At 35.1% G+C, this 20,917-nt stretch overlaps 1 protein-coding gene and 1 pseudogene across 1 annotated transcript; both read left to right on the forward strand.

The window, feature by feature from the left end:
* The first annotated feature begins 2,874 nt into the window (after positions 1-2,874).
* Positions 2,875-10,904, forward strand: LOC120171007 (annotated as a pseudogene).
* A 1,925-nt stretch (positions 10,905-12,829) lies between these two features.
* On the forward strand, positions 12,830-15,029 carry LOC120171006 (probable lysophospholipase BODYGUARD 4). The gene is made up of 4 exons (XM_039178827.1): positions 12,830-13,305; positions 13,833-14,185; positions 14,311-14,513; positions 14,599-15,029. Exons 1-4 carry the CDS (start codon positions 12,915-12,917, stop codon positions 14,915-14,917), a joined length of 1,266 nt encoding a protein of 421 aa, XP_039034758.1. The 5' UTR covers positions 12,830-12,914; the 3' UTR covers positions 14,918-15,029.
* Positions 15,030-20,917: the final 5,888 nt, after the last annotated feature.

Here is a 20,917-nt window from a genome sequence, read left to right on the forward strand (position 1 = left end):
GTTGGATAACTAATTTGACTCCTTGATTCGCTCCTTCAATTGATGATGAAAATTCCACGTGTTTGGTGTCTTTCAAGGATGAAGAAAAGTCCAAATTGGTTGGACTACACCTTGCAACAGTGTTGAACTGTTCAGTTTTCGCTTTCAGGCCAGCTCCTTCTTCCCCAATTTCAGTTTGGATGTGACCCAGTTGCTGCATTAATTCAATTCCTCCAACTATTCTGACATGTAAGGTAATAGTATTTTCTCCCCTTTTTCTCCAAATATTTAATGGTTCTGGGGCAGTAATAGATTGATCAAAGCATTCTTTCTCGCTATGTCCAAAGATTTTGCATTTTCTACAACGAGGGGGTAACCAGGGTACTTCAACAGTAATTGACGTTGCTTTCCCATTGCTAATAATAACATCAACGAACTTTGGAATTTCCTCATTCACCCCAATTTCAACGCAAATTTTTGCAAATTCAAGTCTTGATTTGGAGGCAGTAATTGAATCATGGATAATGGAACTCCTATAGCACTTGCAATCTAACTTAAACCAGCTCTTGAGAAAAGTTCTAGTGGTATATTGTATAAATGAACCAAGATTGGGATTCTCGATAGATCAAAATCGAGCCTTTTAAGATTTGGTTCCCATTTTGTGAGGATCAAAGGTTTGTTCAAGATGTGCCAAAGACCGTTTTCAAGAACCCAATCTCTAGCTGATTCGAAATTGAAAGAAAAAATATAGAGGTTGTTCCCGGTTAGACTAACCTTAACATGAGCTCCTTGCAGTGTTTTTCCCCAAAGATTGTCGACAATCCTTTGCAAAAGAAATAAAATTCAGAGCAGCTCCATGAAATTTCCCAACCAAGGAAAACTTTCATTCAGCAATACCAGCATCAAATACCTCATTAACTGAGCTATCACACCCTTTCAAAAAAAAAGAACAAAGTTTCCTTATCCTTTGAATTACAACTCTAGGTAAAGAGACATGCCTGCACCAACAGTTAGACAAACTATAAAGAACAACTTGTATCAACGATAACCTCCCACCATAATTAAGAAGTTTCCCATACCACATCATCTTACCAACAATCTTATCAAGCAGAGGTGTACAGTCCTTGACTGAGAGGTATCCCCAAATATCGAATCGATAACTTCTCAATCTGGAAACCAATGCTATCAATGACACTGGTTATACAATCCTAACTCATCCCAACCACATAAATTGCAGTCTTTCCAACATTGAGCTTTAAGCCCTAGACACTATGAAAAACCTCGAGAATGCTCATCATTACCAAAATGGAATCAATGTCTCCCTTGTAAAAAATAAGCAAGTCCTTCGAAAAAACTAAATAAGTAAGGTCAATCCTTTTACACTTAGGATGAAACTTGAAAATCCCTTGCACAACAATAAAATTGAGCATGGAAGACAACACATTCATCACAAGCACAAAAAAATAGGGTGAAAGGGGATCACTATGTTTTACCCCTCGCCCATTTGAAGAAGCCCACAAGACTCCTGTTGAAGGATCGGAAAAACAAGAAAAAGTGACACAACCAACAATCCAACCTCTGAACTTTAAAAGTAACCCCAAGGCCTCCAAAACGATTGTATAAACTCTCAATCAACAGAGTCAAAAGCCTTTTGAAGGTGTGTACCTTAAGAGTGCATTTAGGGGAAATAACCTTCCTATTATAACCCTTAACTATCTCTTAAGCAAGAAGAATGATATTTGTAATGCTTCTTTCTTTTATAAATACAGGTTTATTGGAGGACACCAAATCAGGAAGTAAACTCACCAGTCTGAATACCAGAATTTTGATGATTGTTTTATATACTATAGAGCAACATGAGATAGGACGTAATTCGTTTGGCCTGGAAGCATTTACCACCTTAGGAACCAAAGTGATAAAAGTAGCGTTGAAGGTAGGAAACATACAGGAAGTTTGAAAGAAGTACTGCATTGCCTTAACAAAATCCTCTCCCACAATGCTCCACTCTGAAAAAAAACTAGTGGTAAAATCATCAGGACTAGACTTTTATCCTTGCCTTGATAAAAAAGAGCATTCCTAACTTCAGAGGTAGTGACAGGTCTATACAAGTCCTCAAAAGCATAATCAAGGAAAGAGCACTGAAGGATGTCAGCTAAAAATCCACCGAACAAGTCTGTACAGAGTCATCCTTACTACCAATTAGCCCAGAAAAATATTTTACCATTTTAGAAGACATGTCCTCAAACGTTTCCAATATATTACCCTCGTCATCCACAAGCAAACGAATCGTATTTTTCTTCTTCTTGCTACTAACAATGTTGTGAAAAAACTTAGAACTAGAACCCTTTCTGAATCCACTGAATATGAGCTTTTTTGCTAAAGGAAAGAAGCTTCAGTCTCCTCCAAAGACATCAGCTCGAACTACAACCTAGCCTAGGTAGCATGATCAACATTCTGGCCAGACAAATTCACCAACTACTGCATCTCCAACTATTTTCGTTTCTCAATTACCCTACCAGTAATGTCATTAAAATGTCTTTTATTAAACTCTCTAAGATAACTCTTCAAACGTTTAAGCTTGACAAAAAGCTATTGCAAAGGGTCAAGTCCCCGCTAACATCAGCTTTCCAAGAGGCATCAACCACTTCTACAAAGTTCGGTCGCTGCATCCAGGGCTTGGGCTTGTTCACAAGATTATCTTTAACAGGCCAGACAAGCCCAAAACAATGATACAATAATCTCATGGCCAAAACTCCACAAAAGAACTAAGAAAGCTATGAAACCATGCTACATTAACAAGAACCCTATCAAGTTTCATAGTAAGAAACCATTCCTCCTGTTTATTGGTCCAGAAAAAAACAGGGCCGCTAAACTGATGATCAAGGAGCTCAATCTCCTCCAAACAATCCCTCATGTCAGACATATCAGTAATGAAATTTGTAAAGTCAGAGCTCTCTTTTGCACTGATAAAACAGTTGAAATCCCCAGGCACAAGCCAAAGGAGATCCCCAACCCTAGGCTCCAACTCCCTAAGTTGCCCCCAAATAAGCCTTCTAGCAGAGCCATCATTATGCCTATACAAAATAGTGATAACAACATTCATACCATACAAGTCCATCTTAAAAGAAACGGACTGGACAATTCTCCCATCGCCATTGAATCACCATCTGAACCTTCAACGCATGCACGCTCTGTTCCAACACTTTCTTCGTCTTCTTCTCCAACCCTCCCTTCCGTTCAAGACTTTCATTTCTTCAACGATTTCAAGCTCCCCGTTTATCAAATTCCTGGTTCTTTGCTATGACATTGTGCCTCGACAAACCGATCGAATTCCCTAACGACGTTCAAAGTATAGCCGACGATTGGCTCCTTGACGTCAGCGACGATATCGTGGAACCCGTCGATGAATTTCGAAATATCCGAAATAAACGAGAGGAAACGGGTAGGACCGTCGGGTCGGATCAGGACATTGATGGGGTTCGGTTGGTTTTCCGGAAGAAACAGAAGAAAGGGGATGACTGGTTAATGAGTGACTCGGTTGGTGACTCAGAGGGTGGGTTTGCGAGTTCTTCTGGGGTCAAGGTGAAGAAACGGCCGTTGCCTGCTGCCGGGGTGAAGGGGAAAGCAAAGTTGCCGTTTCATATTCCAACAATACCGAAGCCGCTGGAAGAGTACAGTATACTTGTGAATAATTCGATCAAGCCTTTTGACCATGTTTGGTTGCAAAGGAGTGAGGATGGGCAACGTTTTGTTCACCCACTGGTTCGTTTTTCTCTTGTTTAATTTATCATTTTTTAACAGGATCAGTCAACTTTTTGATGTATAATTGTTTTCTATTCGCATTTATAGCACTGTTAGTTTTGTTTGGTTAGCTTTCCTGAGGGTTGAAGTATAGGGAAACTTATTGGACATATTGAAGTTGGATATAGCTGGAATGATATCTATTGGCATTGATGGCGTATATCAGCTTTTGGTGGTAAAGATTTATTAATATAGTTATTTGAATGCTTTTATAGTCAAAATGATTCCCATGGAGACAAGATAGATGAATAGGGTGATCTTTGAAAGTTTTTAAAGTTAAAGCGCCTTGCATTGGTTTGTAGGAAAGCATTTTCAGGGTTATGTTTCTTGTTTTCTTTATTGATGCTAATTTTGGTGTTACTAATAGTAACTAGAAGATGGAGGGACACGATTGCTAAGAGTGGCATTATTCACTATTTTATATATGGATGTGATAAAAGATTTTCACTTTAGTTCTTTGTTATAAGTCAGTATCTCACACACATCCAAATGTGTTCAACAATAGCTTCTATGCAATTAGCTGATTTATCTCGGTAAATATGTGGCGCCTGCTTATAAAAGAAGAAAACTTTCTGTTTTGCTTTTTTCAGGAGAAGCTGTCTGTTATGGATTTTGTTGATAAAGATGTCGCAGATATTGAGCATGTACAACCACCCTCGATTGAGTCTACCCCGTTCAAGCTGGTGGAGGAAGTAAAAGATTTGAAAGAATTAGCAGCCAAATTAAGCAGTGTGAATGAATTTGTGGTAAAAATCTGAGAACTTCTAATATTAATTTATGTGATAACGCTCGTTCCAATTTAGCAACATGGTTAGCGTTTAGACATAGAATGAAGTGTTTTTATGGGTGTATGTATCTCTGGTAACCAGGTTACCAGTTTGATGTGACCTTTTATGCATCAAAATAAGATTTTTTTTAGAAAAAAAGTTTTTTTTTATAAAAGTTGGAGGTCTCATTAAAAAACCCCTTCATAATTGACCCTTTCCAAGAGGTAAGGAGCAACAAGCGTAAGGAGAAAAAGAGTACCTCATTTATTGATATAAAATTCATACAACAATAAGCCTTCACATTACAATAGATAAGTCTATCCCCTAAAAAAGCCAAAAAACATCCTCAATAAAACTATCCAGTCACCCAATCTCTTCTTTAGCTAACTTATCAGCCTCCCAATTACAACCCCTAGGAATTAACTTCACTATCAACGCCCTAGACAATACAAGAATGATCTAGTGCTGACTGATTCAGCAAAACAGTGCTGAATGATTCAACATCAAAGTACATTCTGAATGATTCAGAGCCATTATCAAACAGCATGTCACATTCAGAGTTAATTCATACAGAGCCTCTGAATCATTCAGTATTTGAATCATTCAGCGCTTAATCATTCTGAAGTAAACAAACAACCCCTTAGATTACTAAAATACACAGGGCAGAAGTAGGCGACTGGATCCATTCCACAGCTGTTTTGCAGTTACTTTCCAGAATCAATCTCCCTTTACTAGACCAAACCGACGAAAAGAAAATTTCAGTTGCTTTCCTAATTGCCTTCAATTCTGCCAATGGAGGAGGGCCAAATCCAACACATTCTGAAAACGACGCTAGAGTGGAACCATTTGAATCTTTAAGAATTCCCCCAATGCCACCTACCAACCCATCCTTTGTGACAACGCCATCAACATTGAATTTGTAGTAATCCGCAGGAGGTGGAAGCCATTTTTGTACTGCCTTACTCTTTACCTTTGAGCACTTAACACCATCTGCCAAAGTTGGAACAGCCATTAACGAGTCGACGGATATGGAAACTTGATGAAACTTGGCAAGAAACCACTTAGCTAATATAAATCTTACAATGAAGAATAGAGAAGAACTGTCAAGAACTTTTTTCTCGAAAACAATTGAATTCCTATGATTCCAAATAGACCAAAGAACCACACTCGAGATAAATTTCCAGATCGCAGAATTCGCCATTAAATCAGGCCAAGAACTAATGAAGGATGGAAGATCACAAGGCAAAGCTGTACAGATATCCCAAAACCTGAAAAACTTATTCCAAATCTCACTAGTTACTGAACCAAAAATAAACAGATGCTGGACCGACTCTTCATGCTGATTACATAACGGGCAAAGATCCCCATCAGATAAGGGAGCCCCCTTTTTCTTTAACTTTGATTTCACAACCAATTTTTGATGAGTTACTTGCCAAAGAAAATTTTCAACTCTAGGTGGAACCAACCCCAACCATACACGATTTTCCAAATAGGATTTTCCAAATGATCCTTATCTACAGTCTTTCTGCAGGATCTCACCGAAAATAACCCATCACCATTCCCAGACCTCGATAGAAAATCATCAACTACCTCAGATAACTGTATGTTGTTCAATTTAATCATTAGCTCCAACCATTGTTCCAATTCCCAGTCAGACAAACTTCTTCTGGTTCAAATATTCCAAGACCAGCCATTAGAATCATAACTTCCAAAATCGACTACCTTCCCTGCTTTATATGAAGACAATGTAAAAATTCTAGGAAATTGAATTTTCAACGGGGTATTGTCTACCCAAACATCATTCCTAAATGATATTGACTTGCCATTCCCCACTTGTAGCCTTGAATGAGATCTCAAACTCTCTCCAGCTTGATCATTCTTTAAGAAGATGCTTAAAATTCCTTTCCATATCCAAGAGTTATGGGGAGAAAACACCCTACTAAATGACATAGACAGTCTGTCTTCATTGTGTTTACTACATATCAAATTTTTCCACAAGGAGTCTTTTTTGTTTGCAAACTTCCATATCCATTTTCCCTACAAAGCCCGATTAGTAAGTTGCAAATCCAAAACCCCCAATCCTCCATATTCAATAGGGCGACAAATCGTTTGCCAATTCACCCAATGTATACGATTTTTCTCTGACCCACCACCCCACAGAAAAATAGCCATCAAGGAATTTAGCTTCTGACTAACTTTGCTCGGCAACTTAAAAATAGATAGGAAAAAAATCGGAAGAGAAGACAATACTAACTTCAGGAGCACCAATCTGCCAGCTAAGGACAATGAATTAGCTTTCCAGCCTGCCAATTTTTTGTGGAACCTTTGGATAACAGGATCCCACAGGATAAGCGAGTTCTTCTTTGCTCCAAGAGGTATCCCTAAATATTCCATAGGGAAAGAACCCACTGAACACCGTAAGGATGTTGCCCACTCTTTCAGAACGTCTTCTTCCATATTGATTCCATATAGATGACTTTTCGATAGATTTAAATTAAGACCAACCATCAAGCTGAAAATTCTCAAGACTCTTTTCACATTTCTAATTTGTCCTAGGGAAGTGCGACAGAAGATGATAAGATCGTCTGCAAACTGAAGCTGTGACACCTGGCAAGAATTTTCTGCCCCTCCAATAGAGAAGCCATAGAAAAGGCCCATATCCACAACTTTAGCCAACATCAAATGAAGTAACATGTTAACTCTTTGCATGTAGTTTAATTTCTTTGTAATTATTATCAGGTTGATTTGGAGCATAACCAATACCGATCTTTCCAAGGATTGACTTGCTTGATGCAAGTTTCTACGAGAACCGATGATTTTATTGTCGATACATTGAAGCTATGAATTCATGTTGGTCCAATCTTAGGGAAGTATTCAAGAATCCTACAAAGAAGAAGGTTGGCCTTTTTGATGGCTGCAATTTTTCTTATTTTTTCCTACTACATTTTTTGCATTCTTAATTCACAAATCACATAGGTTATGCATGGAGCCGATTGGGATATTGTGTCGCTTCGGCGGGACTTTGGCATATATATATATATATATGCAACCTCTTTGACACTGGGCAGGTTTGTATTGTCAACTTGTCACTTCTCTGAACTTGAAGATTTGATATGATGGTTTTCTGTTAAACTTTTGGTGTTTCTATGAAGTTATTTATTAGGCTTAGTTAGCACTCACCAATAAATTAGGGGGGAAGGAAATTGGTATTTCAGACTATACATGACAACTATGGACTTGTGGTTTACTAACTTAACACAAATTTTGGATGGTTAAGAAGATGTTATTCTCATTGGATCTCATTGAGGATGTTAAATATGTTATAGCCTAATAGGCTTGGGAATGTTACTGCTCACTGCATATTAAAGAACCTAATTACTGTACTTTAAGTGCCATTGTCTTGATTTTTTTATAAGAAGTGCCAGTGTCTTGATGGAAATGCTTAGGCATAATTTTGAGTGCAATTATATATGCATGAAATAATTGTCTGAATTGAAGTAAAAATTTTTGTTGGATATCTACCAATTTGTTGACTTATGTTTTTGCATGGTACTCAGGCCTCAAGGGTCTTGAAAATGGAAAGAAATAGTTTGGAGCATCTTCTGCAACACTTTTGTGGAATTACTGCCAACAAAGAGTAGGTTTTTGTTTAAATTTGTTTGATATCCTTCATTATACTTTAACCATTGTCTGCTTTATCTTCCTTAAAGTTGATTAATATAGTAATTCCTTGCAGATATCAAAATGGAGATTGGAGATTGCGTCCTCATTCCTGCTGTAATGCTCAGGTCACATTAATTTTTTTTACCAGCATCTGTTTTCTTCTCTGTTTTAGTCATTATTCATTTATTAGGAAAAAATTAACCCTCTAATCTGCAAGATTAGCATTAATGCCATTTTTCTTGTTGTTATGGGAGAAACTAGACAATCAAATAAGATGTAGATAGTTGCTAGTTTCGATTTTCTCATCAATATGAAGTAAAAACACTATGCATTTTATTTATGATTGTTCCTTTGACACTAAAATACAATTCTCTCTCTAGGATTGAAGAAAAAAGTTTAAAGGTTCTGTTAATGTAGTTATATATAAGGAAACTTTCATTGTTTTAGGTTTCCTAATTGCTTTGATTTTATTATATGTTTTTTGATTACAGATATGCTACAGAAGACACACACTATTTGTTGTACATTTATGATTTAATGAGAATCAAATTGCTATCAATGCCTATGGAACCTGAACATTGTGATACTCCTTTGGTAGTGGTACAAAGCTATGAATCATAATTCACATCATTTTCTACATTCACCATAGCTTGTCATATCATAGTCTTACCCTTCCTGGAGATGAGATTATGAGAAGCTAAGGGATTTCAGTAGTCTTTAATCATAGTTAAATTCATAGAAGCGTTGTGCTCCTTTACATATTCCTCTGGCTTTTGACATTCTATTTTGTTCAAGCTTCAAGCCTTCAATGCATAATCTATTTTTCACCTTGAAATTAACTTTTTGGTTGTTGGTTCTATTTTTCAAAGAAATTTACATGGATGTATGAATTTGAGAACTTTATTTCTTTCCGGTATTTATTTTGACCGTTATCTTACTGGAAAAGGTTTTCCTACTAGCAGCTCTACAAGCGTAGTTCTGATGTATGCATGCAACTATATGAGAAAGAGCTGCTGACAAATAATTCATATCTCCACATATACGGGTTTGTTAATTTCTGAGACTACAGTGCCTGATTCCATGAATATTTAAATGTGTCATTCTAACCCAGACTAAATTATGGCATTTATTCTCCGCTACTTGATATTGGTTGCAGGCGGCTGGTTTACATGCCGGGCAGTTAGCAATTGTCTCTGTAAGTTTGTGTTGCTTTCATATTTACGTGGCCTTTTTGGTTTACTCTTAAAATAACAAATAGATTGGTTGATAAGTCACAAGATATAGCCAATTTCAGTTTTGATACATGTATATGATGTGAAGCCTGATTTTGAAATTTAGGTAGATGATGCCCATCTCTTTGGCTTATAAGTCGCACTTAAATGGCTTGCAGGCACTTTATGACTGGTGAGACCGTATTGCACGTTCAGAGGATGAAAGTACTGGCTATGTATTGCCGAACAAAATACTTATTGAAATTGGTATGAACTCTTCAATTTTTATCAGTTTCCACCGGGTATCCTTTTTTCTACTACTTATCCGTGTTTTTTACTAGTTCTACTTTTCTTACTGTAAAAAGCTAAGCAGATGCCTGTAACGACTGGCAAGTTACGTCGACTGTTGAAATCTAAACACCCATATGTGGAGCTAAATCTCGGTGCAGTTGTTAGCATCATCAAACATTCTATAAAGAATGCTGCCTTATTTGAAGCTGCTGCTGAACAACTTAAAATGGGTCGCGTGCTACAGGTAAGAGTTGTTACGCTGATTCGCTAATCCTAATCTTGATTTATTGTTGATAAATTTTGTTGGTTAAATTTATTGCGTTATCACATTTTTCTTTTCCATTCCCAAATGGCTTGTGATCATCTAAAAATAAAAATAGCATCATGAGTTGTGTGATGCCATAAATAACGACATTCAAGTCAAGTCATAATGTTCATCACACAATTATCAATTGGAATTACAAAAGTGAATGATATGCTGGTTAATTGGTTCGGTTCTATAAAATTTGGTAAACTCTTATTTAATTGGCGTTAGAGTCTATGTTAGTTTCAAGAATGGGTTGAAAAAGTGTTGATTGGTATTTTTCCTTTGTGCTGCTTCCTCATTACTGTTCGTTTCAATGAACCAGCAATGGGTTGAAAAAGTGTTTAATTATTTTTACTGTTTGTTGAGATGAGTGTAAGGTTTCTGCTGTGCAGGCCTCAGAAGAGAATGTAGCAGTTAATGACGGAGAAACTTGAAGATCACAAATGGTAGAACAGAAATCATAGATGGTGGCATTGGGGGACCTGATGAGAAATGTGTACAGCCGGCTTCTCTGCATAAAGTATGGTTAAACACCGAAGCAGTATATCTGGACTTGACTCGGACAGAAAACAAAAAAAGGTGCCATATGGAGCCAGATTTGAATGATATCTCAATATCTGTGAGAGGTAATTTTGCCATTTCAGGGCAGAGTCCACCTTCGCCTAAGGTTGTAAGTTAATCTTTCATGGTTGCATGGCAAATCATATTCTGATCCATAGATGCTGGCTAAAATATCTGTTCCCTGTATAGGCTACTGGAGCAACTGTTCAGGTTCTGAAGAAACCGAATCGCAGCTTTGATTATGAAGCAGCCAGGAAACAATTTAAATTTGGAGAAGATGCAGCGGAAGAATCGGGAGGCCGAGTAAACTCAGCCCGTAAGAAGTTCGGCTGCCGCAAATAAATGTTGGGAATAAACGATTTCCTCGAGCTAGACGACAAGAGGCTTTTCCTTCGTCGGGTAATAGGAGTGCAAATTTCCGGTGAGATGATAAAATTATAATCATGTAAAAGGAATGGTGGGAAAGAAATTTGCATTTCATATTTAAAAGTTTTGGTCAATAGAAAAAGATCAAAATCTTGTATATAAGATAGGTTTGAGTTTGGCACTTTGTGATTAGCAGCGTGAGCCATAATTTGCTCGTAAATAATGCTACTGATGCAGCATATGATCTGTTAGGTCGGATTAGTCGATGAGAAACAAGCATGGATAGAACTAGTACAAAATTGTCTACTTTGCAAAATTCGGAACAATCCAATACAAAACCTACGAGACATGAGCAAAATGCATAATTTGTCGTAAAATGATATGCGTATTAGAGGTAGAGATGTTGAAGTATCCACAGAAAGCTTCCTTTCATTTCCATGGTTATGCTAAGGCTCACTTTTTGGCTTTTTAAAGCCTCTTTCTCTAACCTTGCCGTGTAAGAAAAGTCTCGTTTCTATTGACTTCTATTAGAGCCATCACCAAATGGGGATAGGAGAATGTCAAGTAGCCATGTTCCCATCCATTCCATTAAATACATAGCCTCGTAGCAAGGCCCCAAAAGTTTTTAAAATATTTATGCATCAAAGTCAAAATTCAACTCGAATTTATCAAATTCAACCTAACATGATAAACTAGACTAACATTCATATTGGTCCTTAAATTGAAATTGATCATAACTCGAGCAAAAGTAGGTTAATACGTTTAAGATCAATAAAAGGTAAATTATATTGATTGTCACTAAACTTTTTTGTCTCTTTCACTTTGGTCATCAAAATTTTAAAATTTATATTACAATCACTAAACTTTTATCGACATCATCACATATGATATCATCGTTTGACATCTTTTTTATCGTCATCGTCGTTAAACGTAACATTCACCATACTCAAGAGCTTCACTATCTTCCCATGATCACTGAATCATCCATCATCATTATTTCATCTAAGTCTCAAACACAACTAAAACTCCCTCACCATCCATGGGTAAACCAACCAAAACTCAAGCCACTACAAGAGTTCCTATTCAATCATTGTCCACATTCACAATCACCAATAGCGGAAGACAATAAAAAATAACAAAAGCAAACAAAGAAGTAAAGAGAAAAGAAGAGAAAAAGGAAACAATTCATCTTGATCTTGGTGAGTTTATGGTGAATAGAGTGGTCTTTGATTAATTCCAATGATGAAAATATTTTTTCAACAAGAATATTAACATAATTTGATTTTAAATTGATTCGATTGTTGATTATAGCATATCAAAAAATTATATCTTTTATTTTCGATCGAAATAAAAATGAAAAATATGAATAGTTAATGATCTTTTTAATCAAAAAACGAGTCAATAAAAATAGAAATAAAGACGAAAGGAAGAGGAACAACGTCTAATAATTTAGAAGGAAACAAGTTTTGAAACCTTAAAGTTTTCTTTTGGGAAAATAAATAAAAACATAGACTTTAAAGTGTCATGCCATCTCAATGGTAGCTAATGAAAATAACAATAATGAAAGCACATTAAAAATTTAGTGATTGTAATTGAAGTTTTAAAAGTTCAGTAACCAAGGTGAAAGCCCTAAAATTTCAGTGACCATCAGGTGTAGTTTACCCTTAATAAAATATAATTTTATTATTATAATTTAAAAATAAAAAAAAAACAGAAAAAGCATTTTCAACAACATATAATTTGAAACGAATAGTAGTAATGTAATTTTCTTGGGACCCTCGGGGGAAAAAAGAAACGAAAATTCCAAATACTTTTCTCTTCAAAAGAGTATTCTTTCTTTATTTCCAGACACATCTAGCAACTACGTTCATCTTATCACCATATGTAAACTTCCTGTCCACTTCCTTTCATTTTCCCCATTTGTCACACACTTGCGTTTGTACCACTTTCCTCTGCATTTCCTCATCAATGTCCGCTGAGAATTTGGCAGCAAAATGGACACGCAAGTGTGGCAAAACCCTCCTCCACTCCCTCACCTGTCTCGTCTTTCTTTTCCTGGACTTTCTGGACGCCCTTCTTTGTGTGCTTTTCGAGTTAGTTGATGAGTTCTTCGAAGGTGAAGCCCGCACTCCGTGTTACTGCGGAAACGACGGAGAGAGAACGTTATCGGAGAGTCTGTATGGGAGGAGAGAAAGTTTTTCAAGGAAATGGAAGATATCCAGAAAGAAGAAGGATGGTGGTGTCGATGGAAGTTTGGTGGTGAATCGATGGTCTGACTGTGGATGCAACTCATGTGCTTCGTGGACCAAGCAGGGCCATCCTCACAAGCTTCATGTTATCGTCAAACATCTTCCGCAAGGTAAATTTCCTTTTTACATTTATGTAAATTAATCCAGATCAAACGAATAGGTTAGGTTTGTGTTCATTTATTTACTTTTTAAATAGTTCATGTTTGATTTGTTTTCATTTATTTATTTTTAAATTTATTTATATTCGGATCAATTATATCTCTAAAACATATTCATTTAATGTTTATAAATATATTTTTTATTTTTTAATTTACGAGTCAAAGAAAAATAATAAAATTATACTATCAGTCCTTAAGATATTTGAACTTTATAATTTGGACTATAAAGTTTATATTTTATTTAATTTAATATCTACTTTAATCAATATTTAAAATGTATAAATATATAATAAAATTAGATAAAAGTGTTTATTCGTAAATATAAACGAACCAAACACACTTATCTTAATAAACAAAGGAAATATGAATTATTCACGAACACAGTTCATCGGATTTTTTTTTCAGTTACACCCCTACTCTTGAGTTGCATGAAACTCAAAATCAGAAATCTGAGTAATTTTAGACCATTTTTTTGACAGTTGGAACTGAGGTCCCAACAGGAGATCAAGCAGCTGAAAATGTGATATTTTTGCACGGGTTCCTTTCATCTTCTTCATTTTGGACAGAAACAGTTTTCAGCCACCTATCCGAATCGTGGAAGGGTCATTACAGGCTATTTGCCGTTGATCTTCTGGGATTTGGAAGAAGTCCGAAGCCAAATGACAGTAAGTATACGTTGATTGATCATGTTGAAATGATCGACAAATCCGTCATCTCGCCATTCCAGTTGAATTCTTTTCATTTGGTGGCTCATTCCATGGGCTGCGTAGTTGCTTTGGCCTTAGCTGCTAAATACCCCAACTTCGTCGGATCAGTCACGCTTGTTGCACCAGTGAGTACCAGTCGTCATTTTCCTCGATTGTCTTTTTCGTGTAATCGTTTCGAACTGAGATGTCTCAACGATAAAATGGAATGTTATTCTTACCTGTCTCTGTTTTTCTGTGCTGCTGCAATTAGCCATACTTCCCTTCTGCAAAAGATGGAGCAAGAACTTCACTAATGGCGCTCAACAAACTTGCTGGAAAGACACTGTGGCCGCCGTTAGCGTTCGGCAAATCCGTCATGTCGTGGTATGAACATGTGGGAAGATGTTTCTGTTTCCTGTTTTGTCGGAATCATAGGACATGGGAGATGATTCTCAAGCTATTCACTCTTCGGAGGTATCATCTTGTTTATTATTTCGAAACTTTTTTTAAAAGGAAATTTCGACCAACATGTGTATCTATGATTTTACCAAATGTACAGGGAACTGAATTTCTTGGAAGTGGACTTGACAAGGCACACACATCATTCAGCATGGCATAACATGCACAATACGATATGTGGGGGAGCAACTTTGACGGATGAACATCTGGAAATTCTGAACAAATCAAAATCTGTGAAGGTTAGCATCATCCATGGTGACGAGGACATGGAAGTACCTTTGGAGTGCAGCAAGGACATGAAGATGATGTTCCCAGAATTGGTGGAACTCAATATTGTTCAAAATGCGGATCATAAATCTGTAATTTTCCGTAGAGCCAAGGATTTTGCCAAGGATTTACAACGTATATGGCCATCCTAACACAACTGCACCATTTAAAATTGTCTCCACTGTTTAATCATTGTTAGCCAAAGGCTGTACCACAAATTTTGCTATTCAGTTTTCTGGCTTGTGCTTTTCCTCTCTCTGTGTAAGGCAACATATGGCTCTGGCTTGGTTATAATCTTACTTTTTAATGGTATATCCGCGTAAGGCTATATGTTTGAGATGGTCTGGATGTATTGGTCCCTAAAGGATTCCATTCATAATCATTTTTAGGTTATCTAATATATATATTTTGTTTTCTTGTTTTCGGATATCTGCATCAGACAATAATGCAGCCTGATCCATTGTGTTTGGTTCCTATGGGTTTCCTCAATTCTTTTGTGCCTCCGACTCTTGTGAAAAGTGGTCTACTTATGATTCAGATTAAAATTTCCTGCTAGCAAAACAGAGCCAATATTCTTTAGCTTCAACTGGAACACACTTGTCACCTATGTGTAAAATATGAAAGGAGACAAAATACAGTGTTGATCTTATAATTTGATTGTGACTTTCTCTCTCTTTAGGTTGGCATTTCTTCCGGAGCTGCTGCGATTAGCTTGGCCAAAAGACCCGTGAAAACTTATTGTGGTGAGAAAATTTACTTTGAATTTTCTTAGTGATTCAGGTAGCAGTAGGAACTGAATATTATCACGTAGTACCCTAAGCTTGGTAAATATTTGTACAAGGATACGAGGATATGACCCTGCAGTACCTGAAAAACCATAGAAAAAATTGATAACTCTCTAATATGTTCTCGTATCTGACACTTGACTTTGAGCAACATAGCAATTCATATCAATTTCCGATGTACTTTTTATAACGATGCAGGTTATATTTCCGAGCTTTGGTGAGAGGTATATTCCAACACTTCTTTTCCCTTGTATATATGAAGAGGTGCAACAAATGGAAGCAATATAGTACTGGGAGATTCAGTCTACCATCGAATTTACTTCTCTTTCTTTCAAATGAAAACTACATGACTGGTAAATACTCTTTCTTCGTTAACTTTTCGATCGACAAACAATGATCAATTACGGTTGCTTTCTGCTTTATCCTTTGTTTTGTAGGCGCAATTTTCATAAAAGCTTAGGAGCTCGTACAGATCATGTTACTGCATACATTCTTGATGTTGGAGCTAAAAATTCGATGTGAAGATGGGGAAATTTAATTCTGTTAAGTATGAAGAGGAAAAATATTTTACATTTTCATTTAGGGTAAACTATACAAATATGTCTTTTTGTTTTTGGTCCGACTATATTTGGTAATCGGTTCAAAAATTCAGTGCATTTGGTCTCTTACGCTATCGGTATGTTCAGTTTAAGTTCCTCGGCCGTTAACTTCCGTTAAGTGATTAACAGAAATGTTACGTGGCACGTTGGACCATTACAATGGAAGAGACCTTTATTGTTGCGGACGCACCCGAACACAAATTTTCCCACCAGTCTTCCATAGATTGATGTAATCATGAGTAGTATAGGACCCGTCGCCATAAACACTACATAATTATAGGTCAGCGGGACTTTCCCACAGGTTCCTCTGTTCCCAGTTACATATGCAAGCGACTGACACGGGGATGAATTACATGAGACTGTTTTGTAGGCTGGTATCGAACCCAAGTTAAATAACTTCCGGTATCGACACTCACCGTCATTTTTCATCCACCAATTTTAATTGTAACATTGTAGCTCAGTATACCAAGCTCCACACCAGAAGTTAAGAGGATTCTAGCATAAGAGACGTCTTGTGCTTTGGCAAATGCCTAGTTTTTTTTTTTTCGGGCTTGCAATGACTAAAGTCTTAGCTCATCCAAAATCAACCGTCTTTGAAGAAACTTGGTCCACTCTCTTTCCCTTCCTCCATAACAATAATCTCGGTGATTCATGTTCGTTATAGTTACACCTTTCTCTTATATAGTTTTCCGTTCCAGAATAAATAAAAAGAGAAGGAAGCAATATTGGTTGTCATTCCTATTTCTAGCATGAAAAAAGAATAGAAAAGCAAAGATAGTCAGAGATACTCGTACAAGTACAAAACGAAATAGTAGTTAAGCTCTGGCCAACAATGTAATGTAAATGAGTCTTCGTTTGATGACGACGATAACAACAATAAAAAGAAAGCTCACTTGATTTATGAGACAAACAAGTTGACACAAGAGTATCCAACTGTAGTTCCATCGAAAGTGGTGTTGCAGGTTGAGGAGTTGCTTGTCTCCGTAACAGTGAAGGAGAAAAGCAACGAGTTTGTCCGCTAATGATTTAGAATGGGTGCAATTTCCATATTTGACGAGAATTAAGTAGGTAAGAAAAATTTATTTTGGGGTGGTCAAGTAATAGTTTTTAAGATTTGTGATTAGCAGATATATGAGATTAGATTTATGAGGAAAAAAATTGTTTGGCTGAAATATATTAGTGGGTGATTTGATATGTTTTTATTTGAAGAAGAAAACGAAGAGGCACATGAATTTTTTTTCCTATTTGAAGAAGATGAAGAGGAACGTAAATTTTTTTAAATTTTTTAATTCGGTCAAATAAAAAATAAAAAGAGACTATTTGTATAGTTTACTCTTTAATTTATTTTACTCCCCAAATAAAAAATTGAGCCTTAATCTAAATATAAAATTAATAAATTTTAATATTAAAATAGTTTCTAAATTTCAATTAGATGATAAAGTGTTCATATATGTATAAATATTACATAAAAGAGTAGAAATAACAAGTTAAAGGATCATCAAAGCAAATATATATATATAAGTATGAATGTGTGTGTAAACCTAACAAATTAATGAACATTAAAAACCCACGAAAATGTCCCCATTTGCTGGCATTGAAGTGTTTGGCGGATTTGATGTCAGCTTAACTCAGTATGAAACGTTAACTCACTTTGCCAGCCAGACTGTCTTCCTGTTCTTTTCTAATGATTCTGGTCCCTGGTCTTAGTTTTCAGACCGACATTTTTTATTTTTTCATAATCTTTGTTGGGAGTAAAATTAACCTCAGCTTTTATTTATTCACTATGAGTACCTTTTACGTGCTCTATGGTCATTTGTATTTATTTATTTAATTAAAAAAACAACAAAAATTACATGGGAAAATTATTTTAAAAATAATAAAGTTTTTATTTATTTCTTGGGTAAACTACACATTTAGTACCTAAACTATTAATTTTGGTCGTTTTAGTACCTAAACTTTCATTTTTTTCAAAATCATACCTAACATTTAGTTTTCACTTCATTTTAATACTCTGTCGTTAAAAACTTAACACGTTTAATTTCTAAACTATCAGTTTTGGTCCATTTTAGTACCCAAAATTATTTTTAAAATAATAAAGTTTTTATTTATTTCTTGGGTAAACTACACATTTAGTACCTAAACTATTAATTTTGGTCGTTTTAGTACCTAAACTTTCATTTTTTTCAAAATCATACCTAACATTTAGTTTTCACTTCATTTTAATACTCTGTCGTTAAAAACTTAACACGTTTAATTTCTAAACTATCAGTTTTGGTCCATTTTAGTACCCAAAATTATTTTAAAAATAATAAAGTTTTTATTTATTTCTTGGGTAAACTACACATTTAGTACCTAAACTATTAATTTTGGTCGTTTTAGTACCTAAACTTTCATTTTTTTCAAAATCATACCTAACATTTAGTTTTCACTTCATTTTAATACTCTGTCGTTAAAAACTTAACACGTTTAATTTCTAAACTATCAGTTTTGGTCCATTTTAGTACCCAAACTTTCAATTTTTTTAAAAAATTTGTCGTTAAATTTTGAACAGTGCACTAAAATGAAACAAAAACTATAGTTTTAATGATGATTTTCTAAAATGAAACAAAAACTAAATTTTTTAACGATAGATACTAAAATGAAACAAAAACTAAAATTTAAGTATGGTTTTGAAAAAGTTAAAAGTTTAGATACTAAAGCATACCAATATTAATAGATTAGGTACTAAATGTGTAATTTACCCTTATTTCTTTTGTTATGTGGGTACTAATATTTTCACATATTCTTGGACACTGCGGGTCCGAGGAACTCCATCCTAGTTTAGTATAGTTCATCATGGCTTTGGAAAATATTCGAGGGCAAGTTAAGAAATATATGCTATCCATTCATAAAATTAAGTGGAACTCCATCTTATTTTTATTTATTTATTATATGAATAAATAAATAAAAGCTAAATATACTAGTAAAGATGTACGAACTAATTGATCTCGGTAGTAAAGAAATTGTTGTTATTCCTTGAGGTCTCGAGTTCAAGCATTAAGAATGCTAGGGGTGTGAACGTTCAATGTCAAATGGTTGAGAGTTATCTTTAAACAGATAATGTTTTGTACTTGCCTCATATTAATAAAAAAATACTAATAAAAATATTACCTTAGATCAATGTGATAAAGATGTCAAATTAATTCATAAATTTATATACACATAAAGTATAATGATATTGATAAATTTGACAATCACTGATAGATGATGATAGTGGAGTGATGAACGTTGCTCGTAGTTAAAGAATTAAGCCTAAGGGTCTAGACTCAATCAAATAATGAGATGAAAGATGGATTACATTGTTGTCACAATCTAGGGTTTCGAATGGGAAAAAAGTCAATAGAAAATTAAGATAAGAGAAAAAGATTAATATGAAGATAAAGAAAATAAGATAAACAAAGACAAAGAAGATAAAGATATGATGAGTTAGCCAAAATTAAGGTTTTGGTGCTGATAGGAAACAATGGTGATTTGATGATGATGATGATGATGATTAATAGATAGATACATAGTTGTCTTACGAACCCTCTTAATCGTAATTAACTAGGAAAACTCGATAATCGACTCTAAACATCCCTCCTAATCACAATAAGAAGGCAAACCGAAGTGTGAAGATCTCCCTCTTGAAGAACTTAATGATGAAGAATGCTTCGAAGGCACAAGACAATCAACACTTGCAAAAACAAATTCTCGTTGTATTATTAATCAAAGAAATCTTATTTACAATGGTGAATGGGGACTTCTTTATATAGGGTGAGGAGTTCCATGAATCTAAGTAACTACTAAATAAAATAATAATAAATTGAATATAATGTTTTGATTTTATCCTAATTTTTAATAAAATAATAATAAACTAAAAATAATATTTTAACTCTATTTTAATTATTAATAAGATAAGAAATATAATATTTAAAGATAATGCATCATTTTATATTAAATTATATTAGAAATAATTAATAAAAATATTGATAATTTGTAATATTTACAAAATCTCGTATTAATATGGATAGGAATTTCTGCATGCACTGTATTCACTAAAATGAACGTATCTTGAGTTCCCGACATTGGATTGATGCATTTCAAGTACCTTTGAAAACCTAAGAGACAGATGGTCATATCTGACAACTGTCGTTTCCATGTCAAAATAAATTCCTTCTTCTCAATTGATAAATGAAGAAAATGCGTAGTAAAGAGAAGTAAGGGTCGATTCCACAAGGACTTGGAAAATTATAAATTTCTGTCTGATTTGTTTAGGACAGGTGTGATGTAGTAACAGGGAGGTTTTGGTAAAAAGTGATTAAGTAATAAAGAGTTTAAATAAAAGGTAATTAAAGTAAAAAAAAAAAGAGAATAAAGATTGTAAATGGATATGGTAAAAACAACCTCAAGCTTTTCTTTGTCTCAATTTCCTTTAGATCATCGAATTAGATTTTCCCTTCGGGATTCACGTCGGTTACTTTGTCTACAAGGGCAATCCCCATGACTCTATTTTGTATACCGAATACCCAAGGCAATCTTTGATTCAGGCTTCGGAAATTGAACTAATCAACATCAATTGTCGTAGATCAATTACTGTTTAAGTTCGTGGCGACTGACTCGGACTGTTGCTTCTATAACCGTCAATTCCGATCTCAATTCACTTTTGCCGAAGCTATCTCGCCAAGTGTGTTCCCAAGAAGTCGAATGTGCTTTCTATAAGCCGAATCTTCCTCCCACACATTTAATCGCA

The sequence above is a fragment of the Hibiscus syriacus genome, unplaced genomic scaffold (assembly GCF_006381635.1).
Source record: "Hibiscus syriacus cultivar Baekdansim isolate YM2019G1 unplaced genomic scaffold, ASM638163v2 tig00111807_pilon, whole genome shotgun sequence".
Classification (NCBI taxonomy): Eukaryota; Viridiplantae; Streptophyta; class Magnoliopsida; order Malvales; family Malvaceae; genus Hibiscus; species Hibiscus syriacus.